Source organism: Xyrauchen texanus, chromosome 50 (assembly GCF_025860055.1).
Source record: "Xyrauchen texanus isolate HMW12.3.18 chromosome 50, RBS_HiC_50CHRs, whole genome shotgun sequence".
Classification (NCBI taxonomy): domain Eukaryota; kingdom Metazoa; phylum Chordata; class Actinopteri; order Cypriniformes; family Catostomidae; genus Xyrauchen; species Xyrauchen texanus.
The window spans coordinates 15556255-15572653 of record NC_068325.1 but is presented as its reverse complement, the minus strand read 5'-3'; the positions used below and the strand labels follow the sequence as shown (position 1 = coordinate 15572653).

The 16399-nt window shown below is 39.0% G+C and overlaps 1 protein-coding gene across 5 annotated transcripts in view; it reads right to left on the bottom strand.

The window, feature by feature from the left end:
- LOC127641227 (dual specificity protein phosphatase CDC14AB-like) overlaps nucleotides 1–16399 on the bottom strand; it is a 56613-nt gene that overhangs the window by 5919 nt on the left and 34295 nt on the right. For 3 of the 5 annotated variants that reach the window (XM_052124057.1, XM_052124056.1, XM_052124059.1), the window contains 6 exons: nucleotides 14948–15086; nucleotides 14234–14387; nucleotides 12581–12681; nucleotides 10800–10847; nucleotides 6028–6159; nucleotides 3711–4083 (listed from right to left, as the gene is read on the bottom strand). In XM_052124057.1, coding sequence (XP_051980017.1) covers nucleotides 3711–4083; nucleotides 6028–6159; nucleotides 10800–10847; nucleotides 12581–12681; nucleotides 14234–14387; nucleotides 14948–15086 — 947 coding nt within the window. Of the gene's footprint in view, nucleotides 1–3710; nucleotides 4084–4872; nucleotides 5371–6027; nucleotides 6160–10799; nucleotides 10848–12580; nucleotides 12682–14233; nucleotides 14388–14947; nucleotides 15087–16399 lie in introns of those variants that run through there. The other 2 variants (XM_052124058.1, XM_052124060.1) reach the window with 2 other exon arrangements.

Genomic DNA, 16399 nt, shown 5'->3' with positions numbered 1-16399 from the left:
AGCAGGATTTATTCGCTTCTTTTTATGGAGTATTGACCAGACATAATCTTTCCAAGAGCACAGTGGAACTAAATAGCTCTGGTCATGTTAAAAGAATTTCAGCTTTATTAACGTTAACTTCGACAGTACTAATATATAATAATATTGTGGCTGATCGGTGTGTGTGTGTGTGTATATATATATATATATATATATATATATATATATATATATATATATATATATATATATATATATATATATATATATATATATATATATATATATATATTTATTTTTTTAATATTAGGGCTGTCGATTTAACGTATTAATTCAGAGCGATTAATTATATAAAAAAAGAACATTTTAAAAAAAATATACGCAATTAATCTTGTCCCATTCAAATAGGTTGTGTATGAAGCCACGCCTCCATATGTGTTAATAAAAGTAAATGTCTCGTTCCCTTCATCTCAGGGAACCGTACGTAAGGTTACGTACGTAACAGATGTTCCCTTATGACTCAGTCCACTTGACATGGCGTTTATTAACAAATGGGGGAGTGCCTTCATACTCAACCTATTTATGTATGTAATTAATTGCAATCAATTCGATTAATTAATCGGCCTACCATGTAATTTTAATCGATTGAAAGCCCTAATAAATATATATATATATTTTTACATATACACATACAATCGGATTAAGTCTTTTTCGTCCGATTTTACAGATTCATAGAATGCTCAGAAGAGATTAGGGATGGGAATCGTAGGGAATTTAACAAATGTCCTTTCGATTCCACGTAACGATTACTGTTCCTTAACATTTCCATTGATGATTCCTAGTCCTTTTGAAAAAGCACCAACAAATTTAGCCTAACTACTGTATATTATACTATGTTTTGCAATTCATCCGTTAAATGATCATGACATTTTTTTTTATACCAAACCCTCGGAGGGATGAGAATCGTAAGGAAAGTAACGATTCTGGTTCTGATTCAACTTAATGATTCTATTAAATGATTCTTTATGTAACTGGAGTGGTGGTGGTGTAGTGGGCTAAAGCAAATAACTGTTAATCAGAAGGTCACAGGTTCAATCCCCACAGCCACCACCGTTATGTCCTTGAGCAAGGCACTTAACTCCAGGTTGCTCCGGGGGGGATTGTCCCTGTAGTAAGTGCACTAAGTCGCTTTGGATAAAAGCGTCTGCAAAATGCATAAATGTCATTTTAAGAATGAATAAATGAACAATGTGACCGCGAAAAGATGCATTTACATAAGCCTTTTTCCATCATCGGGCCGAACGGTTCTGAGCAAAGTATAGAATGGTAACAGCAGCATTTCCACTTGAGCACGGTTCGGCACTGTACGATTATAAACCGTTCTCAGCCCGGAATTCTCACCGTACTCAACCATTCTCAACCAAGTTCGTTGAAAGGATTTAGTATGTTGTGACTCACAATTGTCAATTTGCCAACGCCAAGGTAACTTATAGAAACCGTAACCACCAACTGGCCTGGAACGGTTTTGCGATGAGAACCGTTCAGTGATGGAAATGGGCTAATGTTTTGAGTCACTGTAAACAAAAATAAGATGCACGATAAATGGCAACTGCAAAATTTGAGGTGGCTCCAAAGCAAACAGTATATTACGATGTTCTGTTTGCATTGGCGGACGTTCCAGAATCATAAATGGAATCAAATGTCATGAAAATCATTCAACTCCAGTATTTGTTTTTTTAAATACTGCTCAGAATAAGATCTGGTTCTTGATTCACAACACTAAACTGCAGTGTAGTTTAAGTGGTTCAGGTTTAGAGGTGAAAACGGCAGAAATTACATAACTCCTGGCAAGTTCACCAGCTGAGGGCATGGGGGGACCATTTGTTTGATGCACTCAAATAAATAGAGCATTTCTTATAGCCTAAACCACTCCCCCTGCATCAAACAGCAGCACTGAGATGCCATTAGAACTCATGTTAGTACACATTTTACTCCCAAACCAGAGCACCACAGCTTTTCGCCATCCAAATAAAAGATTTATATTAGTTAGGCTTTAAAGCCTTTGTTACCATATCCCTAATGAATCACTGCTCAGCCTTTCTAATATTTAGTTAATTTAGTATTCATTCCGTTTTGCTTGGAGCATCAGCGTGGGATGCACTCAGGCAAGTTAAAGAGCGGCAGATTAGTGTGAAATTTAAAAATTAGTCTCATCCCGACCACTCGATTAAAGCTCACTTGACAATGGTAATTAGGTCTATATCTGAACGTCTAAATAAGTGCTTTATTAAAGCACACTAGATACAGATGGTACGTAGAGAGAAACTGGCACCATTAGAAGTATCCGTTAGTAACTTGTACACAAGCGTGTAAAGGATAAAAACTATGAATGAGGTGCAACAGATGCAGAGAAGCATTTAAGAGCATCTTTTAGAGAAATCAACGTTTCAAATGAAAAATAAGTGCATTAAAGCATGCAAAGGAAAGAATCAAAAGTTTGGAGACAGTCATATAGTAAGAGATTGTAAAATAGGGGTTTCCTAACAAAAATGTACCATGGTAACAATTTCTACCAAAATACTAGTTTCTACAGTTAATGTTGCTGCAATAAAATCCTAATAAATTAGCATGGCTGCATTCACGTAATGTCTTAATTATCGTAATTATCCTAAGTGTTATCAGACGTCCTCAAAATCGAAAATTATTTGTTTCCATGGCAAAGCTCATAACGCCAAAATGGATCCATGCATGGCTTTGTTGTTGTTGATGATGGTAAAATAATTCCATCGCTATGTCTATTCACATATATATGCTCTGGCAAAATATTTAAGAGCAAAAAAAGAGAACCAGATTACACTAGCTATAATTACGCTGTTTAGTCAAGAGGTCGATTTGTAGGCCATAACACAAGACTAACTCTCCAAGGGTACCCTCTGAAATTTCCAATAGGTTATAGAATAATCTTTTTCGATTTATGAGTAAAAAATAAAGTCAGATAGTCATACCTTAAATGGTATGAAAATTCGATTTAACGTTTAAACCCAAGGTTAAAAAAAAAAAAATGACATTCAAACTGAAATATGTGCAAACATTATCATTATTTCTTTTACCTTTTTACATGACATTGTGGCGGTCAATAGGGAGAAGTCGGTGCTTTTGTACATTTCCAGAATCTCTAAATTAATCAGTGGCCATCCAAGGCTTTGAGAGTTCCAAATTCTTTGGGACACCGAAACGGACATGATATGTAGTCACACTTGAGGGGTTTTAAGTAATAATAAAATCACAAATAACAAAATACTGTAGTCAAAATGTTATATTCTGCCTTCTACTCACTTTTCGTAATAATAAAAACTTGCTGCTTTGAAATATGTCTTCTTTGCATTAATTTAAGAGGTTAGTATGAGAAGGTGCGAATGTCTATTAGCCACACGTCTTCTCATCAAATTAATATGCAGGTCAGAGTTCACCAAACTTGTACTTCTGGTATGCAATGGAGTCTCCCACATTCAGATTGGTTTCAATAGAAGTGAATGGAGCACGAAGTGCAGTGGGATCGTGGCTTTACAGTAACTCCGACATGACGTGATCACAGCATAATTCTATGTTATCAATTTTTATTGATATTTTGTCTAAAACATTGGTTACCATGGTCATTTTTGTAAGGGTATGAAATGTTGCTGCTGGATGTGTGTATCTTGGGACGGTTGAAGGAAAAACAATTTACTTACGGGAATGGAGCGGCTAAGGTAGCGTGCAGAGACTCCGCTCAGTCCTGCTGGAGAGCTTCTGTAGTGCCCCTGCTCCTCGGCCCCCAGCCTTCCAATGGTGGAAGGTCCCCCCAGGGTGGTGTTGTTGAGGTTGTATGTCAGGCTTTTTGCGCCGCTGCTTGGGCTCACTCCGTTGGTGCTCGGTGCATTTGAAGTGTTATACCGATTGTTGTTGTTGACTTCGTAGTGGTAATTGTGGGGGCTGCTGTAGCCCGTACGAATGGGGTGGGAAGGAGTTGAGGAAGTGAACGAGGAGTGGGAGGGCTGTTTCCTAGAGCTCTTGGCTTCTTCATCGGGTTCATACAAGTTACCCAGAGAGCTGGCTAACCTGGTGCTGGAGGAGGAGGGGGATGGAGGGAGGGGAAAAAGACATGAAGGTGGACGATATGGAGGATGTTCAAGACGACTTGACACACAAAACACACTTGTACTCTACAAGCGCTACACTGTAGGACATGGCGATTACGGATGGGCACAAGTAACCAAATACTTGGAATTAGGGGTAGACGATGCAAGCAAAATTAACACTTTACTAGGGTTTGAAATTTGTGTTTGAATGGCTCAAAAAATGCATTCTCTTCTGGGTTTCAGGGCTATTTATTCAATACAAGCTGAGTTTTCTGACAAAAACGGATTAGTGTGGACATGGCCTTAAGGTTATGTTATGTTAAGGTATGCTTCTTTTTTCCACATGCCGTTTAGTCTCACTTACAGTCTAGCACTCAGCCTCTCAAGGTAAATTTTGTAACCGCGAGGCTATACGGACGCATTCTACAAATGCACCAACGACCGCTTTGTGATGGCCTTTTATTGCCATCGCTTCTCCGTATTTGGAACTTAGGAGAGCAGTTCTTGGCATAGCATTGTTTTTTTTTACAAGCTCTTCCTAGTTTTCTCTTATATATATAAAACACATGGAACACACATTCCCAATCATTTGGCGGCATTTTGCATAGCCGTGAACATTTCTATTGGTATATCGCCCACCCCTACTTGGAAGTGACAACAATTATCGATAATGTAAACAAAATTGCGTGAACTTGACTACTTTCTTGACTATGTAGTATTCGAGACATTTCACAACCATTGAAATTCAGTAACAACTATGTATAAAAAAAAAAAAAAAAAAAAAAAAAAAAGAGGCCTCATTTTTAATTCTGTGATTGGTTATGACATCATTTTGGCGGTAACTTGCAGTCCAATTACTTTTAGACTTGCAACTTTCCTCACTTTACAAATTGCCCCATTCAGTTAAGTATGTAAAGGGACAATTCTGTGCTAAATTGCACTTTCTGCTATATAAACCATGAAGCATGTCCTCGAGTGTGTGAAATGGATCCCAAGTGCTCTTCAAATGGTTAGAACAGTACTAGAAAGTAGTGGGTATGCACTAGGTCCCAAAATACATCTATGAGTCTGAGAAAGTGCTGGTTTGAAGAGAGAGAGATAGAGAGTGAGATATAGAGCTAAGTGATATGGCTCTGGCTATCTGCTGATTGCATAAACAACAGCGAGCGAGTCATTTAAAAAACAGTGCGCCAACAGCACGAAGTGAACCATCTTGGAGTCTCCATTTCATAGCATAGGGTAGTCACAGAGAGGAAAGAAGGCCACCAGGGAGCTAGGAGGAGAAAAGACAGGAAAAAGAGGAGTAAGAGAAAGAAAAAATAAGTTAAGGAATAAGTTATACGAACCAAAGGCTGGAAATAAAGTAAAAGTGCGGGAACCATTTTGATTTTGATTCACGGAATCACAATCTAATTGTTGATGCATATCAATTAGGGTTGCAAATTTTCAAAAATATCATTGATCAGTAATCGTTAATGAAGGCACCGCTACGGTTTTCTGTTATAGTTACTTCACATGTTTGCTTGTAACTTTACATTTACATTTATGCATTTGGCAGACGCTTTCATCCAAAGCGAATTACAGTGCACTTATTACAGGGACAATCCCCCCTGGAGCAACCTGGAGTTAAGTGCCTTGCTCAAGGACACAATGGTGGTGGCTGTGGGGATCGAACCAACGACCTTCTGATTAACAGTTTACCAGTTATGTGGTTTAGACCACTACACCACCACCATTGTGTCCTTGAGCAAGGATCAATCCAGAACAAAAAAGAATGGTGACGCATCTGTAAAAAACATTTAACCACCCCAGATAGTAAAGAGGCAACAAAGTTGGCGAGTGAGAGGTGGGCCATGGAAAATGACCCATTAAGAAATGGAGATGGGTGGAGAGGACTGGATGAAGTAGAAGAAAGGGGAGGCTAGCTCACCTTTTGAGGTTGGTTGATGAAGAGGAGGAACGGCCAATTCGCTTGGCAGATGCGGACACAGAGGAGGAAGGGACTTTAGAGGATTTTAGGGGGGAGATGGAGCCCTGGCAATTGGCTGCTGGCCTTATCCTGCTGTAAAACAACCACATACAGTTCAAGGCACAGAATTTAAAGTGATAGTTCAACCAAAAATGAAAATGTAATTATCATTTATTCACCCTCAAATTGTTTCAAACTCTTGCGGTCTTATGCACAGGTCTTGACTAGGCAACTTAGCTAAAAGCCTTGATATAATGTGAACGTAAGCGAATTACATAATTTAGAATTTTAGGACACATTTAGTGGATTTAAAGGGGTCATGACATGAGAAACCAAATTTGCCTTGATCTTTTGGTATATAAGAGGTCTTTGTATCATTAAAACGTCCTGCAAGTTTAATATTTTAAGACGTCCTCCCCATTCTAAACGAATCATTTATTTAATCAAGCTCAAAATACAGCTCGTTCTGGATTCATGGTTAGAAGTGACGTGTCGGTTAGAAGTGACATACCAGCGTTTGCATATGACCGCCTCCAGCACAACATAACTACGCTTTAAGCGCAAAGACAACTACGCTCATTTCAGTATCGCCGTCGCCTCACAAGTGTTCAGTCGATGGACAGCGAGCTCTGACAGAGACTACTTGTGCACAGGAAAACTACGATGCCACACAGATGTGCTGTTCCTGGCTGTGGTCAAACAAAACCTCTGAATAAGCTGCCGAAAGATCCAGACGTCAGGGAAAAATGGATGCAGTTTATTTTTTGCGGACATCCCAGTCACGGCAGTGTTAACTTAAGCGTTTGTTCTGTACATTTTAAGGATGACTGTTTTGAGAACAAATCTCAATATGATGCTGGCTTTGCCAGAAAACTGTTGCTCAAAGATAAGTCCGTGCCGACTATTCTGGGAACAACGACGACGCTAAACTGTAAGTAATCTATTTTAAACTTTAAACTACTTTTTAAAGCGCAATTTCATTCATTATGAATAATCACAGTGTTTTTACTTAGTTTACTTGCATATTGTTCTGGCTGGGGGCGTCAATAATTGATACATAGGCACTGACGTTAGCCAATCATAACAGTGGGCGTTAACACTGAAGTCTTAAATGGAAAACGCCCCCAAAACAGACTGTTTGAATCAGAGGATGAGAAACAGGGTGGGAAAAGGTCATAAATCACTAGATTTTAAAAGTTTTCTTTAAAAAAAAAAATATAAATACTATAATTGCACCTAAGGGAACATAATAATACAATAAAAAAACCCATGTCATGACCCCTTTAAAATGAAAGCAAAATCAAGCTCAATATGATTTAAAAAGGGACACTGAATAAACACGACTCACAATACAAGGGGATAATCTGATTTCCATCCATTGTGTTTGTAATTATAGTTTAGAAACTCCAGCAGCCACCATGGAAAATGTAGTGCTGTCCATTCATTATGACATAAGAAACAACCATTTTCTTGTTGGGGAATTTCAAGTATTTTCAACACCAGGTCAAACCCTCACTTGTGTTAGATTTTGCCAAGCTATGTAAATAACAAGTTGTTTTTAACACTACAGAAAGGAAACCAGGCTTTGTTTGAGGGGAAATTATATCAAAGGAGGTAACAGGTGATGGATGAGCCAATATTTGTAGTCGGTGAGTCTGCGGTGTGGCCTAGTGGTTAGTTAACATGAGTCAGACATGTTGAGCATTGGTGCTTGTGCAGGAGCTGCAGGTTCAATTTACCTTCTCATCCCACTCTCTCCATAAACAATTTTCTCTCTTACACATTTTAGGAGAAAATAATGATCAGTCACCATTCACATTCATTGTATGGAAAAAAAGATGCAATGAAAGTGAATAGTGGCTGAAAATAACATTCAGCTTAACATCTTTTGTGTTCCATGGAAGAGAGAAAAGTCATACAGGTTTACTTCCACATTCTACCACCTTAGTTTGAGCAGTCTATAATTCTCAGTCACCATTCACTTTCATCGTATGAAAAAAATATGCAATGTAAAAGAAATGATGACTGAGGTTAACATTCTGCAAAAAACCTTCTTTTGCATATCATGTAGGATAGAACATCATACATGTTTCCTTCCACTTTAAGCAGCTTAATTTGAGGAGTACATAATTCTCAGTCACCATTCTCGTTCATTGTATGTAGAAAAATAGATGCAATGACACCAAGTGAATGGTGACTGGGACTAACATTGTTTCCTCCATGGAACAAAAAAGGATGTTAGACAGAAAGTCCCACAGGTTTCCTTCCACATTTTAGTACCTTAGTTTGAGGGGTACATCATTTGTAGTCAACATTCACTTTCACTGTATGGGAAAAAAATGCAACGAAAGTGAATGGTGACAGAGGTTAACATTCTGACAAACATCTCCTTTCGTGTTCCATGGAGGAAAAAAGTCATTAAGGGTTTCCTTCCACATATTAGCGGCATAGCATGAGTTAAATAATTTGCAGTCACCATTCACTTTCATTGTATGGAAAAAAAATGCAATGGATGTAAATGGTGACTGGGAATAACATTATTTCCTCCATGGAACAAAAAAGGATGTTAGACAGAAAGTCCCACAGATTTCCTTCCACATTTTAGTACCTTAGTTTGAGGGGTACATCATTTGTAGTCAACATTCACTTTCACTGTATGGGAAAAAAATGCAACGAAAGTGAATGGTGACAGAGGTTAACATTCTGCCAAACATCTCCTTTCGTGTTCCATGGAGCAAAAAATTCATATAGGTTTCCGGTCACATTTTAGAGGCCTAGTTTGAGTTAAATAATTTGGAGTCACTATTCACTTTGTTTGGATAAAGACGCAATGAATGTGAATGGTGACTGAGAATAAAATTATTTCCTCCATGGGACAAAAAAGGATGTTAGGCAGAAAATCCAACAGGTTTCCTTCCACATTTTAGTACCTTAGTTTGAGGAGTACATCATTCTCAGTCACCATTTACTTTTATTATATGGAGAAAAAAAAATGCAATGAATGTAAATGGTGACTGGGAATAACATTCTTACCTCCATGGAACAAAAAAGGTTGATAGACAAAGTCCCACAAGTTTCCTTCCACATTTAAGCAGCCAAGTTTGAGTAGTACATAATTCTCAGTCAACATTCACTTTAATTGTATGGAAAAAGAATGCAATGGCAGTGAATGGTGACGGAGTATAACATTCTGCCTAACATCTCCTTTTGTGGTCCATGGAGGAAAGAACGTCATAGGTTTTGAACAAGATGAGGGTGAGTCATTGAAATTTCTGAGTGAACTATCCTTTTAATTCCAAAGTGCTCTTTTCCTATCACTTCCTTCAATCGCCCACATCTCTCCATTTGTACCCACTCCAAAAAACTCTCCTTTGACTCACTTCTTGGCCCTCTCTCACTGTTTGTCTCTATCAGTTAAACATAAACAAACTCGCCAAGGCCGTATTCCTCTCATCATTCTCTCTTATTAAAGGGAGTGGTGACAGGATGAGTAGGAGGGCCAGTTACGTCCGAGAGCCCTCTTCATTCTCCCGGCTCTTTGTGGAAAATTAATTAAGGTCAGTGCTCACAAGGGGGTGTTTAATTTACATCTGGGCTTAAACGTGCTACAACGGGTCATGTTCAAATTATTGACGACATCACACGTAAGAGGATGTTGCATCCTGTTCTTGGTGAGCAGGCTTGAAGATCTCGTTTTATTAATATAGCATGAATGCGTGTGTATATTTAGTCTTTGAGAGGGTGAAGTACAAGTAGAACTGTAAATGCAAGTAGGCTGTGTTTGTTCTTTGAGTTTTTCATTAACCTTGGGACAGATTTGAGGTAAAATAGCTAGTGCACTGGACCAAGAGCTTATGCAAAGCATTTAAAGGGGCCATATCTTACACATGTGTTTAATGGGCGACTGATATGGGTTTTTAAATGGCCGATGCCAATACCATTTCTAAAGAACAGGGTGACCAATGGCCGATATGTATATAATAGCTCAATGATAAACAATAATTGGGCAAATGTGCAGTTATCAGCCAATGCAGATAATCTCAAAATAGCCAAATATCGGCCAACATATCGGTTTATCACCACTTTTATAAAAACAAAATCATTAAAATCCATTAATAATTTTTGTCAAGATGTTTTGCACCAAACAACCATTTTCCACCCTCTCTCTGACTGTTATTAAACTGGTGGTTTAGCTAGTTTATGTTTATGACTTCTATATTTAAATGGCCTCCGTTTCAAATGGCTAATGTCTTTTCCAACCCAAGTAGGAACTTTGTGTTTTCAAAGTTATAGTAAAACATTTGGGGACTGGGACATTCCAGGGTGTGCTGAGTGACTCCAGTCAGGTCTCCTAAGCAACCAAATTGGTTTCTAGGGAGGGTAGTCACGTGGGGTAACCTCCTCGTGGTCACTATAATGTGGTTCGCTCTCAGTGGGGCACATGGCGAGTTGTGCATGGATGCCACGGTGAATGGCGTGAAGTCACCACGCACGCCATGTCTCCATGGTAACGCGCTCAACAAGCCACGTGATAAGATGCACGGATTGACTGTCTCAGACGCAAAGGCAACTGAGATTCGGTCTCCCTGAGAACTTTGCATTGGGAATTGGGCGTTCCAAATTGGGGCGAAAAACAAAATGAGGATGTGAAAATGATGACTCATTTTGGGTGAACTATCCCTTTAATAAACCTTTGTAACAGTGTTAATAATCTGTAGAGACTAAAAACATACCTGAGAGGTTGTGATGTGGATCTAGTGTGCAATTTCATTTCTTCAAGTCTGTTGGTGAAAGAACATGATACTGGGTTCAAGTACCCACAACATGGTTATGTAACAACATTTTCAAATGGAGCCTTATCCACAGTTTTTTTTCCAAATTAAAGAACTAAGGGGTATGCTCAGAATGAAATACCACACTTTTGGAAGAAATTAGTATGTAGTCCTCTTGACCTTCAATATTGAGTGTGATTAATCAACATCAACCACAATTGTTTTGTCTCTTTATAACAAAAATCTCCTTATTGACATTTTGATCAGACTGCCAGTGAGTATTGACACTGACTACCCTCCCTGGAGTTACGAGTTCAAATTCAGAGCGTGCTGAGTGACTCCAGTCAGGTCTCCTAAGCAACCAAATTGGCCCGGTTGCTAGGGAGGGTAGAGTCATATGGAGTGGTCGCGATTAGGGGTTCTCGCTCTCAATGGGGCGCATGGTAAGTTGTGAGTGGATCGCGGAGAGTAGCATGAGCCTCCACATGCTGCGAGTCTCCGCGGTGTCATGCACAACGAGCCACGTGATAAGATGCACGGAATGACGCTCTCAGAAGTATAGTCACATGGGGTAACGTCCTTGTGGTTACACGCTCTCGGTGGGGTGCATGGCGAGTTGTGCGTGGATGCTGTGGAGAATAGCGTGAAGCCTCCACACGCACTATATCTCCGCGGTAACGAGCACAACAAGCCATGAGATAAGATGCGCGGATTGACAGTCTCAGACGCAACTGAGATTCGTCCTCCGCCACCCGGATTGAGGCGAGTCACTATGCCACCACGAAGACTTGGAGTGCATTGGGAATTGGGCATTCCAATTTGGGAGAAAAAAAAAAAGTGGAATAAAAATGCATATTCATTTCTGGACACTTCTTGAAGTATACAGTGTAGTGAGGTCATGTCGAAATACTACAGTTTAAAATGCTTAGTTGCACATGCAATGATTAGTATGGAAAAAAAATGTTTATTGTATGTTTTCATGATATTTAAAAATCATATAAATGTAGTATGCGTTAAGTAGCACTCTATAATTACATTTCGAACACAGCCAATGGCTCTAAAAAGCAGGGATGTAACTTAAACAACAACAGCAGCATGTTTCTTGCCCATCCTGAAGTACAGAAAAATATCTGTCCAATACAACATAGCCGTCATGTTACTATGCCAACCAGCTCTGCACCTAACACATCACGTTTCCTTGGCCGTGTACTTTAGTAATTATTATATCTCTGTGCCTTGTGTTTAAGAGGGGACTGTAAAAAGTATGCATGGCCTGCTGTTATTTAGCTCTAAAAAGCTAATGGAACTTGAAAGAGTCGTGATAAAAGACTATTCACTAGCGAAAGGAATGAGTGTCATTTATGTAATATGGCTCATTACAGTTTGTTCTGAAGAGAAGATATGTGTTGTGTGTTGTTGCTCTTATGCGGCCATAAAGTGGATTCAGAAATATCCTAATTATGAGCTGCATGCACATGAATGACCAAACAAAGTCGTATTTACCAGTAGGAAGCTTGTAAATCTCAACAATACCAGAGAATTTATGTTGGAAGGAGCGTGTCGACATGAAAGCAAACTTTGCTGTAGATGGAAGTGCTTTACAATAATGTTAATTTGCTATATAGACAGAGCTAATAGTCAACTAATGTAAAACCAATATGTCCAAACGTGAAAAAAAAAATTGGTTGTTTGCTAAGACATTTTGACTCAAAATTGAACTAACTTCTGGCAGGAATTCTTACCTTATGGCTCCGGTGGTCGCAGACCTGGGCTGCCGTAGACCCTTTAAGGCACGCAGTTTGTCTCCTTGAGTCATTCCGAGGTCGTTCTCTGCGTAATCATTCTGTAAAGAGTCAGAATTTATGTACTTTAGTCAAAGCTTTAGGTATAAAAAATTTTTTTACCCATTTGATGTCAGGTATTTCTGACAAAACTATCATTAGAGAACGAGACGATGTATTATCGCCTGGAAGTTGTTAGTAAACTGCTGTAGACTAAAGCAGTTTGTTTTGTTTGAGAAGCTTGTCAAGTGTCCGAGCGAAGACTTTTGACATACCGGAGCCAATGCAACCTTGCGACAGCTGGGGCGAAAAGCTTGAGACATCCACACTTTTGCTTTGAGCCATTGTGAACTAGTCAATCATGCACTCAAAAGCTCAAATGGAGATTCAGGTTATTTTCTTCGAAACCTTCAGAAGACTTGGAATATGACGCACAAGTCTCAATGGGTCCTTTTTTAACCTCATTAACCTTTTTAATAACCTTCCACATTAGCAAATATCTGGGTCATTTTAATATACATTTTGTTATATTTCATCATATCACTGTGCAATATGATTCTATGCATTAACATTAGCAAATGCATTCTTATATTGACTGTGCATTATCACATTGAGAATCAATGGGTTCATCCAAAAAATAAAAAATATTACTTTCAGAAGCTTTATATTGAGTTAATGTGAAAATAAGGTGCATTTCGAACTGTTCTGAGACCAGTGCAGACAGACAGCACACTGGCAGTTAAGTCATTCACTAAATAGGGAGCAAGGGGACATCCTATAGCTCTCTATGCAGCTGAGTGCATTCAATCCAAACTTCCTGCCAAAAGTTCAATTTCAGGCTGATGATGATGTTTGGACCACTCAAGATGTTTGGCAGACATGGGACAATGATAATCAGTACATAGATTCAGAATGTAAAATACTACATTTTATTTTAATGTGATTGGCAGTGATTGGATGATGCTGGCCATTACTTTGAATCCGAATCATTTATTCAGATTTACAGAAAATCAGCAATATTGTCTGTAAAATCTCATAAACATGATTAACCAACACTCCTGGAAACATAATTTACATTTACATTTACATTTATGCATTTGGCAGATGCTTTTATCCAAAGCGACTTACAGTGCAATTAAACAGGGACAATCCCCCCGGAGCAACCTGGAGTTAAGTGCCTTGCTCAAGGACACAATGGTGGTGGCCATGGGGTTAGAACCTGTGACCTTCTGATTAACAGCCCTGTGCTTTAGCCACTACGCCACCACCACTCCTAATGAAGAATTTAATTTAATAAAATCTGACTCTCTATAGCTTGGGTTTTATTTAAAATTTCACAACTTAGTCCTGCTGTCCACATGTGTGGACATACATTTTTAGTAAAACTATTTGCACAAGAATGAAAATTTTTTTTTTTATTGTAAATTGGGTGCTTCTAGTTACAGATCAAAACTAGAAATGGTAAATGCACACAGCATTTTAGGTTTTTGGGTTAACTATTAGGGGTGATGATCTCATTTACCTGCAGTGTGTACATAGTCGATGATTCTAGGCAGTGTGGCATTTGCATAAACATGACAAGCACTGAACAGGAAGCGGCATGGCAGGTCTCACCTCCTCCATGCGATCCATGCTGTGGGATTTGTAGAAGGTGGTGTTGATGGAAAGGTCGTCCATACTGGAGATAAGGTGAGGCACTGAACGGTCCTCGTACTGCTTCTGCTTGGCGCGGTGCACATCTCCATGAGCCCAGAGACTCGCCTGCTTCCTGTACAGGAAGAAAGGAAGAAAGAACAATTGTTAAAGACACGAGAGGAAGAGGAATTTAGTCTGACTACAATGGACAAAAATTTGACACATATTTCTATTTTGTTCTAATAAAGTTAAATGATTAAACCACCCCTAAATGGCATGTAAAAACAAAGTATATTGTGGCTGGTCGCAGTACATGTCGGTCAAACTGTCAATTCCAGTCTAAGTGGGCCTGAATAAGCTGCCATGTGGACCAGACAAAGGTCTGGCTACAACAAACTACAGTTCTCATCTGGATATCTTGTTTTGCACCAATAATTCTACAAATCTACACGCCCATGAAGACATCTTTGTCTCGAACTGAACCTGTTATTCCACGCCAGACGCCACACGCATGGGTAACAGTTTTACGCCTTCCAAAATCTGGTCTCTGGCTCGACAATGGCTCTTAGCCCAAGATTTAACACTTCCAGGGGCTAACTACAACTACATACAAACTGGTTTTAAGGCATCACGATTGCTCAGAGCATATATACACTGTGGTTATAGTGCATTGTGGGTAGTTTTAGGACTTACTCTTCCAAGTAATGCTGCTGGGGTCCGATGATGGAGCCGGGTCTACAGATGCGGATCCAGGCGATGGCTTCAGCAGCCGTGAAACGGTAGTGCTTCATCAGGTAGCAGCCAATCAGAGTGCCCGTCCGGCCTAAACCCGCTGTGATTGGTAGGAAAAAACGTCACAGGTGTTATGATCACAGATGGCAAAAGGTTCCCTTGAGATATTGTACTGCTATTCTAATGGCAAGAATAATTGTTTTTGCCAGCTATTGACCAAATTAAAACCATCTGCAAACCAGTTAAGCATGAAAACGCTGATATGAAAAACGAATGGGTTATCGGTCCATCATAAGAACTCTGAATTCAAATGCACAATCCAGATATGATGATAGCCAAAGAATGTAGATGGGTTGGTACTCCTAAGAACATGTCATATTTAATTTATAATCAATCTTGTTCTCACATTAATGAGAAACCGTCTTCACAGATTTGACAGTTGGAAAAGCTGCACTTGCCTATACATAATGAGGTAAAAACATCTAACACACTTTGAAACCAGCAAACTTTCACTTCTCAAACATTGGTATGGTGAACATTAAGGCTGCACGATTGATTGAATGAAGATCTTGAAAGCTTAAAAATAGACTGCATTCAGCAATTCAGTCAGTGCATCAGTCAGCATTGTGTAAGCAAGTGGCACCCTCTAGCGGTGTGTATGGCATTATACATTATCCAACAATAGAACATTTTGTTCCATTGGTAACTTATTTTTCCATGAAAATATTGACATTTATGTGATGGGATTTATGTAATTTGTGATGTTGTGATACAAACATGTAAAATGGGAGTTCTGTTGTTTTGAACTGCAAAAACAGAAGTCCAAAAATGTTATTTTTTTTTTTTTTTAAATTCACATAATAATGCTTTGATATTTAGTGATTTTTCAATATGTTGCCTCCGCATCGGAGACCGTTAATCCGTGTATCTTATCACGCGGCTTGTTGAGCGCATTACCGCGGAGACATAGCGTGTGGAGGCTTCACGCTATTCTCCGCGTCATCCACACATCTCGTCATACACCCCAATGCGTGCGAGCCACATTATAGCGACCATGAGGAGGTTAACACAACGTGACTCTACCCACCCTAGCAACCGGGCCAATTGGTTGCTTAGGATGCCCTGGATTCGAACTTGCGCCTCCAGGTGTGGTAGTCAGCGTCACATTGTACATTTTTAAAACATAATTTCTTAATTGTATTGATATTACTTATATAATTTTTTATAAAAAGTATATTCTAACAAAATACTCAGAATGAGCAAAGACATTTCTTTTGTAAGGATGTCCATACAGATAAACTGTGCGGGTTTTGTACTATGATAAACACCCCGTAATCAAGATACACTTTTCTCTAGCATTTATTGACACTGATGTTTTGATGCTCTACACTATTTGAAGGAAATTAAGTTACA